The sequence below is a fragment of the Bos grunniens genome, chromosome 21 (genome assembly GCF_055505025.1).
Source record: "Bos grunniens cultivar Pamir isolate PY7600 chromosome 21, Bosgru_T2T1.0, whole genome shotgun sequence".
Taxonomy (NCBI): Eukaryota; Metazoa; Chordata; class Mammalia; order Artiodactyla; family Bovidae; genus Bos; species Bos grunniens.
Window position 1 is genome coordinate 49,135,916 of NC_141185.1, and position 15,395 is coordinate 49,151,310.

General features: G+C 42.3%; 1 protein-coding gene across 3 annotated transcripts in view; it reads left to right on the top strand.

The window, feature by feature from the left end:
* AP3S2 (adaptor related protein complex 3 subunit sigma 2) overlaps window positions 1–15,395 on the top strand; it is a 41,212-nt gene that overhangs the window by 8,656 nt on the left and 17,161 nt on the right. For 2 of the 3 annotated variants that reach the window (XM_086364575.1, XM_086364578.1), the window contains exon 4: window positions 1,672–1,743. The exons of the other annotated variant lie outside the window; for it this stretch is intronic. In XM_086364575.1, the coding sequence (XP_086220701.1) occupies window positions 1,672–1,743 (72 nt within the window). The remainder of the gene's footprint in view (window positions 1–1,671; window positions 1,744–15,395) is intronic. 3 annotated transcript variants of the gene reach the window in all.

Sequence of the window (15,395 nt, forward strand, 5' to 3'; positions counted from 1 at the left end):
GTCAGTTTAACAATGAAATATTCTTGTGTATGTGCTTAGTCGCTCAGTCATGTCCAACTCTTTGCAACCCCATGGAATGTACCCCGCCAGGCTCCTCTGTCCATGGGGATTCTCCAGGCAGGAATACCAGAGTAGGTTGCCATTTCCTCCTCCAGGGGTTCTTCCTACCCCAGGAATCAAACCCAGGTCTCCTGCATTGCAGGTGAACTCTTTACCATCTGAGCCACATCTCTGTTACAGCAATAAGAAAGATAGTAGAAACTAATGTAATTTCATCCAGTAGATGCTCAGAGAAATAATTACCCAAATTATTTTTCTGAAGTACTCTTAAATTGGAATAGGAAGTATTTTTACTTGGGTATTCAGTGTTTATTGTTGAAGAAATAATACACTTATGTGGCTCAAAATTCAAAAGGTATACCAAGAATATAGTGAAAACATCTTTCTTCTCCTCTCCCCGTCACCCAGAAACAGCCAATTTTAGTTTTAAAACCAAGAGCCAGAGTGTTCTCAGGGGAGAAATCTACAGGCATTTATCAAAAGGGTGTCTCTTACTGTTCACTCTAATTTGAGCAAACATTTTAATGAATGATTAAAAAATTAAGTGGACCCGCACTGTTCAAACCTGTGTTGTCCAAGGATCAACTGTGCTTCCAGCTTATAAATTACTAAAAACCCAATCAGAATCCCAATAAGATTACTGTTGTTTTTAAGTAATTTTTATTGTGAAACATGTATACATAACAAATACAGAAAACATGCCTATATAGTTTGAAGAATACCAATTTAAAGAAGAAATTGTCACCCAGATTAAGAAATAGTACGTTGCTAGGGCCTTAAATCTCCTATATGTCCCCCCTCAGTTCTATCCTTCTCATTCACTTTTTCATACTTTTAAGTTGATCATTGCTTTGCTTCTCTGTATTGTTTTATCATGTGGTATGTATTCCCTAAATGATACTTTGCTAGTTTGGAAAAACTTGAGTGTAAGTAGCAATGTAAGGAAAGGATAATTTGCCACCTTTTATGTAGATTCAGGGGCTGGCAAAACTAAATTGATGGCAGGAGTTAGGATGGCGGTTACCTTTGGAGAGGGGGCTTCTAGGGAGCTCTAATACTGCATTTCAGTATCAGGATGGCATTTATATGGTGTGTTCATTCTGAACTCATTATCATTTGTACACTTTTCTGTTTAAGTCTTATATTTAAAGGTAAATTAAAAGTGTTAAGCATGTTAATTAAGTTGATTCATGGAAAAGTATTTTGAAGTTAACGTTCATTGAAATTAGCCGGATAGATCTGTTAACACCATCATAATGAAAAATTCTTTCGCATGTGTAAGTGGTGGCTTGGGGAAAGGACATAGTTAAATAGTTATTTTGTTATTCTTTTGTATATTGATAAATTAGCATCTTATAAAAGGGGAAAGAAAGCCATATGTGTCTGCTGGTTGTGTTGCTATACTGACAACAAGGTGGTCCTATCCTCAGTTGCCCTCTTCAGATTGGGATAAGTAGGGAGATCAGCTGGAAGGTTTGGAGTGCATTGGGGTTTTTTGAGGGTTTTTGAGATCTATCATAAGGCAAATAGTATCTTGACTGCCCCCTTTACTTTCTCATGTGACATTTTATGAAGATAGGAATTGTGTATCTATTTCTCCTTGTTTCCTAGGTTTTCGTGGAGACTCTGGACAAGTGTTTTGAGAATGTTTGTGAATTGGATTTGATCTTCCATATGGATAAGGTACTACTCTCCCAAGCCGGGGTTACTGGGAAGCTAAGAACTTTGACCATCTCTAGCCACCTGTACACTTTCATGTACTTCTTCTTCTTTTTTTTTTTTACTTTGGAGATAGTCTTAGAACTTGTTTTATTTAGTAACTTAAGTTTATAGTTTTGGGAGTACTTTGCTAAGATTTGTTACCAGTTTTAACACACACAGGATTATTACTGGGCCTATATTATGGTTCATTTTTCACAGACAGACTTGTTGGTTTAGGACAGTGATGGCTACCAGGCCAATGGTGAGATAAGTAGGTTTATGTTGATTTTGAAATGAGTTTCCTAGGTATAGTCCAGTCACAGTGAAGCTTTGAAATAAACACTGCGTGGAGTTATTTTGGGTTTTTTCTTGCTGCTCCGCAGGGCATCTTAGTTCCCTGACCAGGGGTCAAACCCATGCTCCCTATACTGGAAGCACAGAGTCTTAACCACCAGAACACCAGGGAAGCCCTGACACAAGGGTTTTTGACTTAGTGAAATTTACATTTTTCCTAAAGAGTAATGTAGTGACTGAGACATCAGTAACATGTTTTGAGGTCAGGTGATTGATATTCTATAGCCTGCCAGGCAGAATTGAAGTGGGCCAAAGTACATGTCCGTAGTTACGAGTTGTTAGCATCTAACAGTGACATGGCTAATATCCTTGTGTGAAAAATTATATGTGGGAGATAGCCAGCAAGGGGATAGATAGGGGCTTCTTTTATCCAGCTCAGCACACGCTGTACCCAGTGCTGTTCACTGGTGGAGGTGCGTATATCTTAGGTTTGCTTGGCTCTGGTCTTTCTCCCACCGATTATCATCTCTATGATCCATGGCCCTTGGAGGGAGATAAAGATGTTTAGGAGACTATTCCTCATTGCTGAGCCATGATCCTTTATTAGTCTGTTTTCATCATGACAAGGCAGGTTATTTTTAGATCCATCATTGCCATCGTGAGGACTTTGACATCTCAGTAGAATCTTCAGTCTCGGTTAACTTTCCCAGAGTTTTCCTGGGGCACATTCTGGGCCAGTGCAGTGGGTGTTGGAATGGAGTAACGTTTTCTCTCTCAGCATCTGGCTTGGCTCTGTGGCTCCCTGAGCAGCCTGGTACAGGAGAATCACAGAACCTCATTCCTTTGGTATTAATAGGTACTTAACTTGGGGCTCCCTGATAGCCTCACAAGGCTTCCGGGGCTCACCAATGCTTTTGAGGTGGTCAGTCTCTCTTTTCATATGAAAGGATCTTAGAAACTTCAGAGACCTCTTACCCCTCCTCTTTGCAGCTAATAAGAGTTGTTGTAGACCAGGGCTTCCCTGGTAGCTCAGCTGGTAAAGAATCCACCTGCAATGCAGATGACCATAGTTCTATTCCTCGGTTGGGAAGATCGCCTGGAGAAGGGAACGGCTACCCACTCCAGTATTCTTGCCTGGAGAATTCCATGGACAGAGGAGCCTGGCGGGCTACAGTCCATGGGGTTACAGAGTCAGACACGACTGAGTGACTTTCACTGTCAGTTGCTAAAGATGCTGCTCTCTGGTAATTTCTGTCAAGGAGAGGCATAGCTCAACTCCATTTTCCTTCTGTACCAGTGGGGAAAAAGGTTAAGATTAAAGAGACTTGAGAATATGGAAGGAATCGAGGAATGCCATCCATAGGCCGTATTGTTACTATTATTTTAAAGCAATTAAAAAAAATTGTGAAATACAAGGTGTTACCTTGGGGTTACCACCTGGTTTCAAAGTGGATTCCTTTTCAGTCATCACCTGTTGCTTACCAAGCCGGATCCACATCTCAGATCACAATTTAAGGGGTAGATTTTCCCAGGGAAAGGAAATTCCCAAGCAATAGAAGAGGAGGCACTGGTCTTATCCTCCCGTTGTCCCCATGGGGAGGGCCTGTCTCTGCTGGTATCCCCCACCTCCCCCCCATACCCTCCTCCTCCTCCCAAGGCCCTCTCTTTTTATCACGCAGCTAAGGGAGCAAACTTACTAGTGAGATACACAAACTGCCTGGATACTAGACAATCTGTGTTTGGGTGCCAGCTTTCTGTAGAAGTTGTCTCAGAATGCCAGCTGCCTAACACCTGAAAACTCAGGGGCCTATGGGATGATATACCTGGAGGAGGCAATTGAGGGTCCTGTGGGAAGTTGAGCTTGGGTCCTTTGCATTTTAGTTTACAATTTAGGGTCAGTTTTTAAGTTACACATGTGCTCATGCACACACACACATGCCTGCTGGAATTTTGATTGGAATTGCATTGAATCTATAAAACATTGAGGAGAATTTACTTTTTATAATATCGTTTTATCCATGTTATGGTATATCTATTTATTTAGGTCTTTGAGGTTTCTCTGAACTTTTACAGTTTTTCCCATAGAGATTTTACATATGTTTCATTAAATTTGTTCTTAGATACTTGTCTTTTTATGTACTGATGTTTTAAATATTCATTTTTTCCTTTATTGCTGCTGTCGTCATATAGAAATCACTTTATTTCTGCATGTTGATGTTCAATTCAGAATTATGTTAGACTCTTACTAATTCTGATGTTTTATCTGTAAACATTCTGCTCCTTTCTTTTCAGTCCTGTACATTTCATGTCTTTTTCTTGCTCTACCCTACTGACTAGGAACTCCAATGTAATGTTGAATAGAAGTGGTGATAGTACTCATCTCATTTTGATCCTGATTTCAAAGGGAAGTTCTCTTCCTGTCAGTATTTGCTGTATATATAGTATTTGAAGTATAGTAAATTTGGAGGTAAATGTTCTTTATTAGGTTAAAGGAAGTGTCTTCTCTTTTTAGTGACTAAGAATTTTTAGTCATGGAAAATTGTTAAAATATATCAAGAGCTCTTTGTCCATCTCCTGAGGGAAACACTTTTTTTTTCTGTATTATTCTAACATTGTTTTTTAATTATTTATGAGGATACTTGCTAAAGCAGTAAAGTCATCTCAGTCCCATCTATTTTATTGCACATGACTTTTGCAGGAAATAAAAGGCCATAAAAATATTGTTCTTTCTCGTATGTCTTATCTTCACATGAGTTCTATACAGTGTTTTGCTGTGGCTGCACATTTCTTTTACAGGTTGTAAAACTGTTTTATTTTTAGTTGCTCTATGACATCAGGAAATTGCTATCCATATCTCCTAAGGCTTTTGAAAAGTGATGATCCAAGGGACCCACATCTCACTCTACTAGCCGTATAATGTCAGCAGGTATCTTCCAACAGGTGGCTTTCTTTCAGTGGGATTTCAGGCTCACCTTTGCCCTCAGTGTAGAGCAGCTGCTAATCCAGGCGTAGCTTCTGTTGATAGAAGAAAATGGTCTTTTTACTCAGATAAGTAAAGGATCTATCAAAAGACAATAAGAATGTCACCTTTAATGCCATCCTTCTTAATTGAAGAGTCTCTCCACCTCAAGTCAGGATTCCCCTCAGATGGTTTTACACTGTGCATTGAGTCGTCACAGGGAGCTGCCCCATTCCTCTATGCAGTGGTGGCTGGAGCAGGAGGCCTGTGTAAGGACCAGAAATGACTGAATTCCTGCGGTCCTAGGAGTTGTTTTTCTTTCTAATCTTGAGATTTCTTTCTCAGCTTCTAAGTTATTTTTGTCAATGTCCTGTTTTTATTACTGTGGCTCTCTTCACCTCTTCTCTCACCCTTTCTTCCTGTATTAAAGAAAGTGTAATCCATTCCATTTCTAGAACTAAGTTCTCTTCCTGTCCCTAATATGCATCATAAATCTCACTTGTTCAGCTCATCTCTGAGATGTCTTTATTTGCTCTTTCTTCTGTAACTGCAAATTTCCCCAGATTGCCCCAGTCTCCCACAGAATACAGCTCTCCCATGCTTCTGCTGCTCCTTCTAACTGTCATTTCATTTCCATCATTTCATTGAAGGTAAACTTCTTCAGTACCCAGTCTTGCATTTCTACTTTATCTGTTCTTTTTCTGGAGCCTATAGCCTGGTTCTCACTTCTACCCAGAATTCACTGATTATTTCCTAATTCCATTTGCCAGTCATCACCTTCTGTAATGTTTCTGCAGCATTTGATGCTGTTGATCATTCCATGGAGCACTGCCTTAATCCTTTTCCTGCCTTAGTTTCTGTCACATAGCTCTCCTGGTTTTTCTCTTATCTCTTCCCACCTTCTACCAGTAAATTACGATGTCAGTCCTCTCTCGCTTTACTCATTTCCTTCTCATGCTTCCCTCTTAGGTCCCAGTTGCTCAAAGACATTTCTTTCTCATTTCATTCTAGTGTGTTGTTTCTTCTTGCCACTTCTTATCTGTAGCCAGGTTCAACATGTGTCTCCTGAAAACTGTTTCTTCCCTTAGCTTCCCTTTTTTGGTGGCAGTACCAGTATTCTGTGTCAGGTACATGCAAAACCTTTCCTCCTTCTTTCGTGCCCCCAACAGCCAGCCAGTCACTAAATCCTGTGCTTCTTTCCATAGGGTCCTTCTTATATCTTGTTCTTAGATTCACTGGTTATTAACATTTGTCACACTTGTATTTGTATTAATCTCTCTCTAGATGTATACGTTTTTTTCCTGAACCATTTGAGAGTTGCAGACATCATAACTTTTCAACCCAAAGTACTTCAGCAGACATCTCTTAAGGACAAGGACGGCATGTTATATAATACGTTGTGTATAATTCTCTAACATACTTAATTACAGCATAATTAATTATTAACCACAACATAATTAACTCTCAGGAAATTTAACATTAATAAATACTGTTATCCAATATATAGTTTATGTTTAATTTTCCACATTTGTTCCACTAATGTCCTTTATGTGTATGTATATTTTATGACCCTAGTTTCAGTTATGAGTCCAGCACGCCTTTAGTTATGGTAGCTCCTGATTTCAGTTGTGTCTGTCAGATTTTCTAACTGTGTTGTCCTTTATGTGTATGTATATTTTATGACCCTAGTTTCAGTTATGAGTCCGGCACGCCTTTAGTTATGGTAGCTCCTGATCTCAGTTGTGTCTGTCAGATTTTCTAACTGTTTTCTCTTATTGTTGGTCCTACACACTGGAATTAGATTCATTTTCTTTCTTTTTTTTTTTCTTAGATGTTTTCAGTTCATTTATTTATTTTTATTTATTCAGTCATTCATTTTTTTTGTGCCATGTGGGGTCTTAGTTCCCTAATGAGGGATTGAACCAGTGCCTCCTGCAGTGGAAAGCATGGAGTCATAACCACTGGACCGACAGGAAGTCTCCTAGATTCATTCTCCAAACACTTTAAACAAGCTCCCTTGATCACAAACCTTTTTTGGTCCCCCATTGTCAAGCTTTGACACCGTGGCCGGGCATGCAAGGTTCTCCACCATTTGTCCCTGTTCTATCTTGTCCTCACTTACCATTACTTCTAGCCAGATACCTTCTGCTCTAGCCAGACTGAATCAGTCTTTATCTCTTTGTAATTCCTGCTCCAGAGCCTCTGCCTGAATTGCCTTTCAACATCTTAAACAACTGAATCCAGCTTGTCTTTTAAGCTCAGCTCAAGTCCTACCACCCTAAAGATTGTCCTGGTTACTCTGGCCCGTTGTCATCCCTGTGAACAATACGTAGTGCTATTTCTGATTTGTGTACCTTAGTTTATGTAAGTTTGTATGTTTTTCCTTCTTCATTAGACTGTTCTTTTCTTTATGTTTGCCCTTTTCTCCCTCACTGGATCTAGCGTGGCCCCTTTCACTGTGGGAGTGTCTCCAGGTGTATATCAATAAAGAGTTCTCATGCCTCTAGCCTCACAAATTTCTTCATGACTTAAAGTGCTGCAGGTTGGAGTCAAGTTTGTTTTCATAACCTCTGGCATAGTCCCCAGCTCTCTAGACTGTGCCATTTGGAGCTTATCTTGCCTGGGGCAGTTGGTTCCCTTCCACTTTCAGAAATCCCACCAAGTACATCCTGGCTGAAGTGGGAATTGGCGTTGATCTTGGTGAATTGAGTTTTGTTCAAAGAAAGTCATGTGAGTAGCCTCCTATTCTGTTCTACTGGTGTCTCAGCAGCAAAGCTGGAACTCAGTTGTGCTTTCACAGTTTTGGTCATCAGAGTCATCATTTAGTGGCTGTGTCAAGGGAGGGCATCTGGTTTTTATAGATTTCACTCTGCAATGGGCTGTCTCAGGAGATTTGGAACATATGTTTTGGGGCAGGTCTGAACCCAAGAAACCTTGTAGTATAGAATTTAAAATCTCTGCTAAGTATAGGCTGCTGAAATGGGAAAATGCTGACGGCTCAAAATTGAAATGAACTGTTGAGCCTTAAGATGAAAGGATTGTAGATAGTAATAATGCATGGTGCTCCTTAAATGTCCCTTCTGAAAACAGATGCTGTGATAAGAAAGCTCATTAATGCTCTCTACACCAGTGACATTTGAAGGAGATATCCTGATTTCTGTCTCAAAAACTGGAGGAAGAATAAAGGACACACGTTTTGTGTGGTTTCAGTGAGGAAGGAGGGGCTGTTTGGGCCCAAAAGGACAAGATATTCTGCTTGAGTTTCAGTTCTTATGAAGGGTGGTAGTTGGCATATCTGGCTACCTGTGTTTCTGTTTCTGAATGGTCCCAAGAGAGTGGAGGGGAGCTGAGGCCTGTCTTTTGTCCCATTGCATTCCCAGGCCCTGATGCTTGAGAGAGAATTTTGTGGCAGAATATTTTTCAGAGGCCAGTATCTCTTTCCATCAGGACAACTCAGAGATTAGCAATAATGATTTCTTAAATTTCTAACATTGCTATACTTGGTTTAAAAAAAAAAAAGGAAAGAAAAGCTTAGTTCAGTTCAGTTCAGTCGCTCATTCGTGTCCAACTGTTTGTGACCCCATGAATTGCAGCATGCCAGGCCTCCCTGTCCATCACCAACTCCCGGAGTTCACTCAAACTCACGTCCATTGAGTTGGTGATGCCATCCAGCCATCTCATCCTCTGTTGTCCCCCTCTCCTTCTGCCCCCAATCCCTCCCAGCATCAGGGTCTTTTCCAATGAGTCAACTCTTTGCATGAGGTGGCCAAAGTACTGGAGTTTCAGCTTTAGCATCATTCCTTCCAAAGAAATCCCAGGGCTGATCTCCTTCAGAATGGACTGGTTGGATCTCCTTGCAGTCCAAGGGACTCTCAAGAGTCTTCTCCAACACCACAGTTCAAAAGCATCAATTCTTCAGCGCTCAGCTTTCTTCACAGTCCAACCCTCACATCCATACATGACCACAGGAAAAACCATAGCCTTGACTAGACGGACCTTTGTTGACAAAGTAATGTCTCTGCTTTTGAATATGCTATCTAGGTTGGTCATAACTTTCCTTCCAAGGAGTAAGCGTCTTTTAATTTCATGGCTGCAGTCACCATCTGCAGTGATTTTGGAGCCCAAAAAAACAAAGTCAGCCACTGTTTCTACTGTTTCCCTGTCTATTTCCCATGAAGTGATGGGACCAGATGCCATGATCTTTGTTTTCTGAATGTTGAGCTTTAGGCCATCTTTTTCACTCTCCTCTTTCACTTTCCTCAAGAGGCTTTTTAGTTCCTCTTCACATTCTGCCATAAGGGTGGTGTCATCTGCATATCTGAGGTTATTGATAGACTGCTCCAAACTACACTTAACATTGGGTACAGTACACACTATCACTTTACTTACTTGAACTTTGCACTGCCTCAGCGTGCAGTGTCATTGATTCCCACTTGAAATCGCAGAGAACCCTTTTGGTTTGTTTAATTGTTCCTTATTGCCGGTTAAGGGCATTAGGATGACAGTGTACACAAAACAGCCAGATTTGACCTTTAGAGCTATCTGTTTGTATCCGGCCTTTTCAGTAAAACCAGTGTTTGATAAGATTGTAGTTAGAGCAGAGCGTATTACCGATGATGTTACTTGGTTGTGTTGCTGCTGCTGCTGCTAAGTCGCTTCAGTTGTATCCGACTCTGTGCGACCCCATAGACGGCAGCCCACCAGGCTCCCCCGTCCCTGGGATTCTCCAGGCAAGAACACTGGAGTGGGTTGCCATTTCCTTCTCCAATGCATGAAAGTGAAAAGTGAAAGTGAAGTCGCTCAGTCGTGTCCGACTCTTAGCGACCCTGTGGACTGTAGCCCCCCAGGCTCCTCCGTCCATGGGATTTTCCAGGCAAGAGTACTGGAGTGGGGTGCCATTGCCTTCTCCAGGTTGTGTTGCAGGTAAATTGTATATCCCTTTGATAGCTAATGTGTAGGTGCCCTAGAAGTTTGGAACAGAGATTTAGTTGTGTTGTTCTTGCTGTTATCCTTTAGGATACACAAGAGGATTGGCCTGCTCTGAGATAAAAAGCAGAATTTCTTGATCCCTAGTTGAGAACCCTTTTTCAGACTTGATGTTTGTATCAGTCTAGGTAGACTTGGTCACGTGAGCTGTGTGTGCTAAGTTGCTTCAGTTGTGTTCAACTCTTTGTGACCCTGTGGATTGTAGCCTTCCAGGTTCCTCTGTCCATGGGATTCTTCAGGCAAGAATACTGGAGTGGGTTACCATTTCCTTCTCCAGGGGATCTTCCCAACCAAGGAATCGAACCCATGTCTCCTGGGGCTCCTGCATTGCAGGTGAATCCTTTGCTGCTGAGCCACGGACTTTAATTTTCAATAGCTTACAGCAGAAAGGCTCACTTCTCACTCATGCTGTGTGGCCATTGTAGTGTCTCTGCCACTGTAGTCACTCGGGCCCAGGCTGATGGAAATCTTCATCAACGTGCACTTCCACCTGGGCACTTGATGTGTTGGCTCCTAAAGTGGCATATCTATCACACTCACATTTCACTGGCTAAAGGCAGGTCACACGGCCACGCTTAAAGACCTGGGGAAGTGCATTCCTACCCGTGTGCCCAAGATGGGGGAGAACCTGAAATAGTTTTGAATATACTAATGACTACTACAGGGTTTTTTTGTTGTTGTTGTCTTCATTTATTTTCTTAGGGGAAAAATAAATCTGACACTTGCTTCAGTATCACTTTATAGGTGAAAACAGAAATTTTTAGTATCAGAAAAATAGAGGAACACACTTGTAAGAAGGAAACATCATTGACTCTTAGTAAAAGGCATCTAGTGTAGCCACTTTTCACTTTCTCTAATGAAATACTTGGTATTTTTCTCTTCTATAGTTCTCCAATGAATTTCAGGTGACTTACCAAATTAAAATTCCCTAATAGAATAAACTGCTTCCATATCTGCAAATGCTATAAGATATGATGTGTAAAAATTTACTGAATTTGTTGATTTCTGTTTCCAAAACCAGAATTTTAGGAGACCAAATGGTAGGAACAAAGGTTAAAGGTATGGCAGGGGATAAGGAGGCATGGGAACATTGCGGGTGAAGACCACTGGGACTGGGAACTTGGCATCAACTCCGGCTAGTCAGAGGGTGTGCCAGCAGGGGCACTAGTGGCGTTCTGGTGCAGTGCAGTTTCTCACTGAATTGCTGATATCCTTGATCCCCTCTGCTGAATGCCAGTGGGGCCTCTGCCTGATACATTTCCAGATGCCCTCTGGGATGGGAACAATGCTGCCCTAGATGAAGAGCAGTGAGTAAGAGTATGGAGTTGGTCAGAGAGAAGTTTGAAGAAGTAGTTGATGATCAGATTGTGGAGGGCCTTGACCCTTGAATTTCTTGAGTCCAGTGTACACTCCCCATTGCCCTTCTTGTTAAGCACTTTTGATATTTCCTCATTCTTAAACTATTCTTTGTTTCTAGTTTCCATGGTACCCATTCACCTGATGTTTTTCTACCTTTCTGGCTGTTTGATCTGGCACGTTGAGCTTCTTACCTCTTAAATGATCTCTCTTTTCTTTTAGACATTCACTTCTTAGGACATCTCACACAGTCCCATGATTTCAGTTATCTTTCTGCTGGTGGTTCCTAAAGTACCATCTGAACTCACTTCACACTCAGTTATGTCCAAAATAGAATCTCTAGCCCCTTCCATTTCCAGACTGACAGTTCTGGAAAAGTTTTTAGGGAAACCTTTCTTGGCATTCCCCTTCCTGCCCGTAGACTGAAATAGGTGTGTGCATGTGTGTGCTCAGTTGCTTCAATCGTGTCTGACTCTGTGACCCTATGAACCGTAGCCCACAAGGCTCCTCTCTCCATGGTATTCTCCAGGCAGAAATACTGGAGTGGGTTCGCCATGCTCTCCCCCAGGAAATTTCCCGACCCGGGGATCAAGCCCTTGTCTCTTACGTCTCCTGCATTGGCAGACGGGTTCTTTACACTAGCGCTGCCATTTCCCCAGCACCCTCAACTGCTTTTGCCGTGACATTTAACACCGTGTATTGTTTTTGCTTACTTGCCTGGTTGAGAGCACACACCCTGTGTGTGTTGGGACCTGATTCCTGGCTCTGCCACTTAAGAACTGTATGGCTTGTGCCTTTGGAACTTATATGTGGACAGGAACTCGTGATAGCACCTAGCTTTTATGGTGGATAGCAGCTGGCTTATATGGAGCATTAAATGTACAGCAGGTACTTAGAACAAGGCCTGTACATAGTAAGTATTTTATTCTTTTGTTTGTTGCCCGTCCCCACTTCAAGATACTGTTAAGGTAAGGACCAGACTGTCTTGTTCACCCCCCTGTATTTCCAGATAATAGCACAATACTTGACACGTACTGCTTATTTATTGTTGACTTCATTTGTCCGTCTGCTAATAGGGAAATAGTTAATCAAACTTTCGTTTTCTCATGAACCTTTTATCTACTAGAGAGAGAGAGACAATAAATGTTAGGTGGTGATAAGTTCAGGGGAGAAAATAAGCATGCTAAGGAGTGGGTTGGTAAGGCTTGATGTTTTATACAAGGTGCTTAGGGAAGGCATCACTGATACAGTGGCATTTGAGCAAAAACCAGCAGAAAGTAAGAGAAGTCAGAGATAGGTTCTTCCCTGGGGAATTCCAGGTCAGTGGATCCAGTCCAGAGACCTTGGGGCCAGTATACCTGAGTGGAAGTGAGAAAGGGGGAAAGTAGCAGGAGATGAGGGAGGGATGGGGAAAGTGGGGCAGGTAGGTCATCGTAGGTTATTGTTACAGAAGAGATTGACATGACTCCCTGCCTCTGGAGAGGGCAGCTGGGTAAGTGTGGGGACTCACTTTTCCAAAATGTTGGGCCATGTGCATTTATTGCCGGTTTATCACCCTGGGGCTTTAGGCCCAGTGCACTGAAGAGAACAGTCCTCTCTCGGTTCAGGCTTTATTGCCTAGGACAGCAAAGAGTTTAGATTGCTCTCTACTGCTCTGAGACAAAGTCTGAGCTTGAAGCCAGATAAGTTGATAGGTTGTCTACAGATGACCCCTTTCCCCTAGCCTAGGAACTGTGATTAACTCCAGAGGATGAGTGGGGAGGGCTAGTGAGTGTGCACAGCAGCAGTCATGGCCCTGAGTACACCTCAGGACCCAGTTATGAGTCTGAAAGATCGCTCCTGATTGGGGAAAACAATACACTGCATCTTGGTCCTTGATAAATCTTTGTGGCTTTATCTGCGTATGACCTCAAAAATTAAAGTCCACATTCTGTAGAGAATAAGTTGGTCTATTTCTGAAGTTAGCCAAGTCTGCACCACGAGACATTTTAAGTAGCTTAGGGGTGGAGGGAAGCCCAGGCCCGTCCACCTGAGGTTTAACTCCAGACAGCCCTGAAGGGAGGTCACCCTGTCATAGCCTGGAGCCAAGCACTTGCTGTTTTTTAGCCCAGTCGCTACGCGAGTACTGCCTTTTAGATTTTCAGGATCCATGTATCTGAATTTACCCTACAACAATCATGTTCATGTTGATTAGAGAAACCTCAGGAAAGGAGTGGACAGTTCCTTGCTGACTGCGCCCGACCCCTTGGCCTTTAAAGCTGCTGCTGCTTATCCTACTCACAGAGTGAGAGAAATGGGCACATTCTGCACAGGTCTGTCCCTGGCACCCTGCTGGCTTTCTCCTCATACCTTGACCCTTGGGCGCTCGTCTGCTTTGATGCAGACAGGGAACAGATCCGCCTCTTGTTCTGGCCCAGGCTGAAGGCCTGTGTTTCTGTGGGTGCTCAGTGCCTTCCGTCTTTATGAGCTGGCGCCACTTCCAGCCTCATGTACACCCACAAGTCCACTCACTTTCTCCTCCCCCCTCACCTCCTTTCCTGCTCCCCTCCACCCACTTACCCACTGAGTCACTGTCTTCCCATTCTGCCAGTGTATCAATACCGTCTTTCTTCAGAGTATGAAATCTCAGGGATGCCTGCTTTGCTTTCTGTTTCCAAGTGGTGACAAAATGATACTGGTTCTTTCTTCAGGTCTGCTTCCGCCCACCTCTGCCTTTCCTTTCCCTTTCCTTTTCCTTGCCAGATAACTAACAGATCAGCTCTGGGTAACTACAGCAGCTAAGCCAGTCTTTCTCCCAACTGTTTTCACTCAGTCTAATCTTTCATAGAAACAGTTTCCCCATTTTCCCTTCGGTCTACATTCTTCCCTCTGGTCTCAAAGGATCTCTGGCTTGTGGATTCTCTCACTCCTGGGGCTCCCTCTGCGTTAGAGCATGGACCCCCCAGGCCCATCGGGCACATCTTCCTGTTTTCCATATGTACTGTGATTCATTCCCACCTTTCTGCCTTTGCCCATGCCTTGTCGCCACCCTGAAACATCCTCATCTTCCCCCCAACAAGCTTTGGAGATTTCAGAACCCAGCTCAAGTTTTACATTTGATGAAGTCTTCTTTGAACTCCACTATTGTAGATCTCCAACCTATTTCTCTTCTTACTCATGCTTTAAAGTTTGTATTCCTAATTCTTTCCAGTAGGTTTTAAAGTCTTGGAATAATGTCAGTATGTCATTCTTTGTTGGTCATCTGAACAGGACAGGGCACTCAAATATAATCTATGGGTTGATTATTACGGTTGATTGATTGTCCAAATTTGGTGTGTTTTCAATTTTCAAAGCACTTTTCAGATATAATGTCTGATTCACACAGCTAAAGGCTTGTTTTTAAAAACTGGTTTCTAATTAGACCTCCACTTTCAAGATTATGACCCATGTGTGCCCACTGGTTTCAGGGCATACATCAGCTTAACTTTGCCTTTGCTCCCTTGGGAGGTAACATGTGGTGGGCTCAGGAGGAGCCCTGTGTTCCTTGAGTGGGATTCTGCCTGAAATGGCTTCGTGGGTTCTGGCTCTGACAGATTCTGTGTGACTTAGGCAGCCCTCTTGAAACCTTCTTGTACCTCAGGTTTTTTGGTTGTAAAACAGGGGTGACACCATCTTTACTTGACTCTTAGACCCCCCTTTTTTGGGTAATATTTATACTTTAGCATATCAAATCCAGTTTGCCATACAGGCAGTGGCATTTCATAGTTCACTCGCGTTTCAACATTATCTTTTTTAGTGATACATAAAATAATGGTATGATTTATAATCAAAAACTCTTTGCTTTGATTAAATACATTAATATTCACCATTCATGGTTATTTTGAGGATTGAAGTTGGTGAGTAATTGCTTAGCTTAATAAATGATGACTTCTGTCTTTATTTTTATAGTTTTCCTACTGTTCTCTCTGCTTTCAGAATTACCCCCTTAAATCCATCCTTTACACACCTGCCTAATGACGTGTTACAGGTGTGTTGAAACTGACTGCCTCCCCTGTTTGAA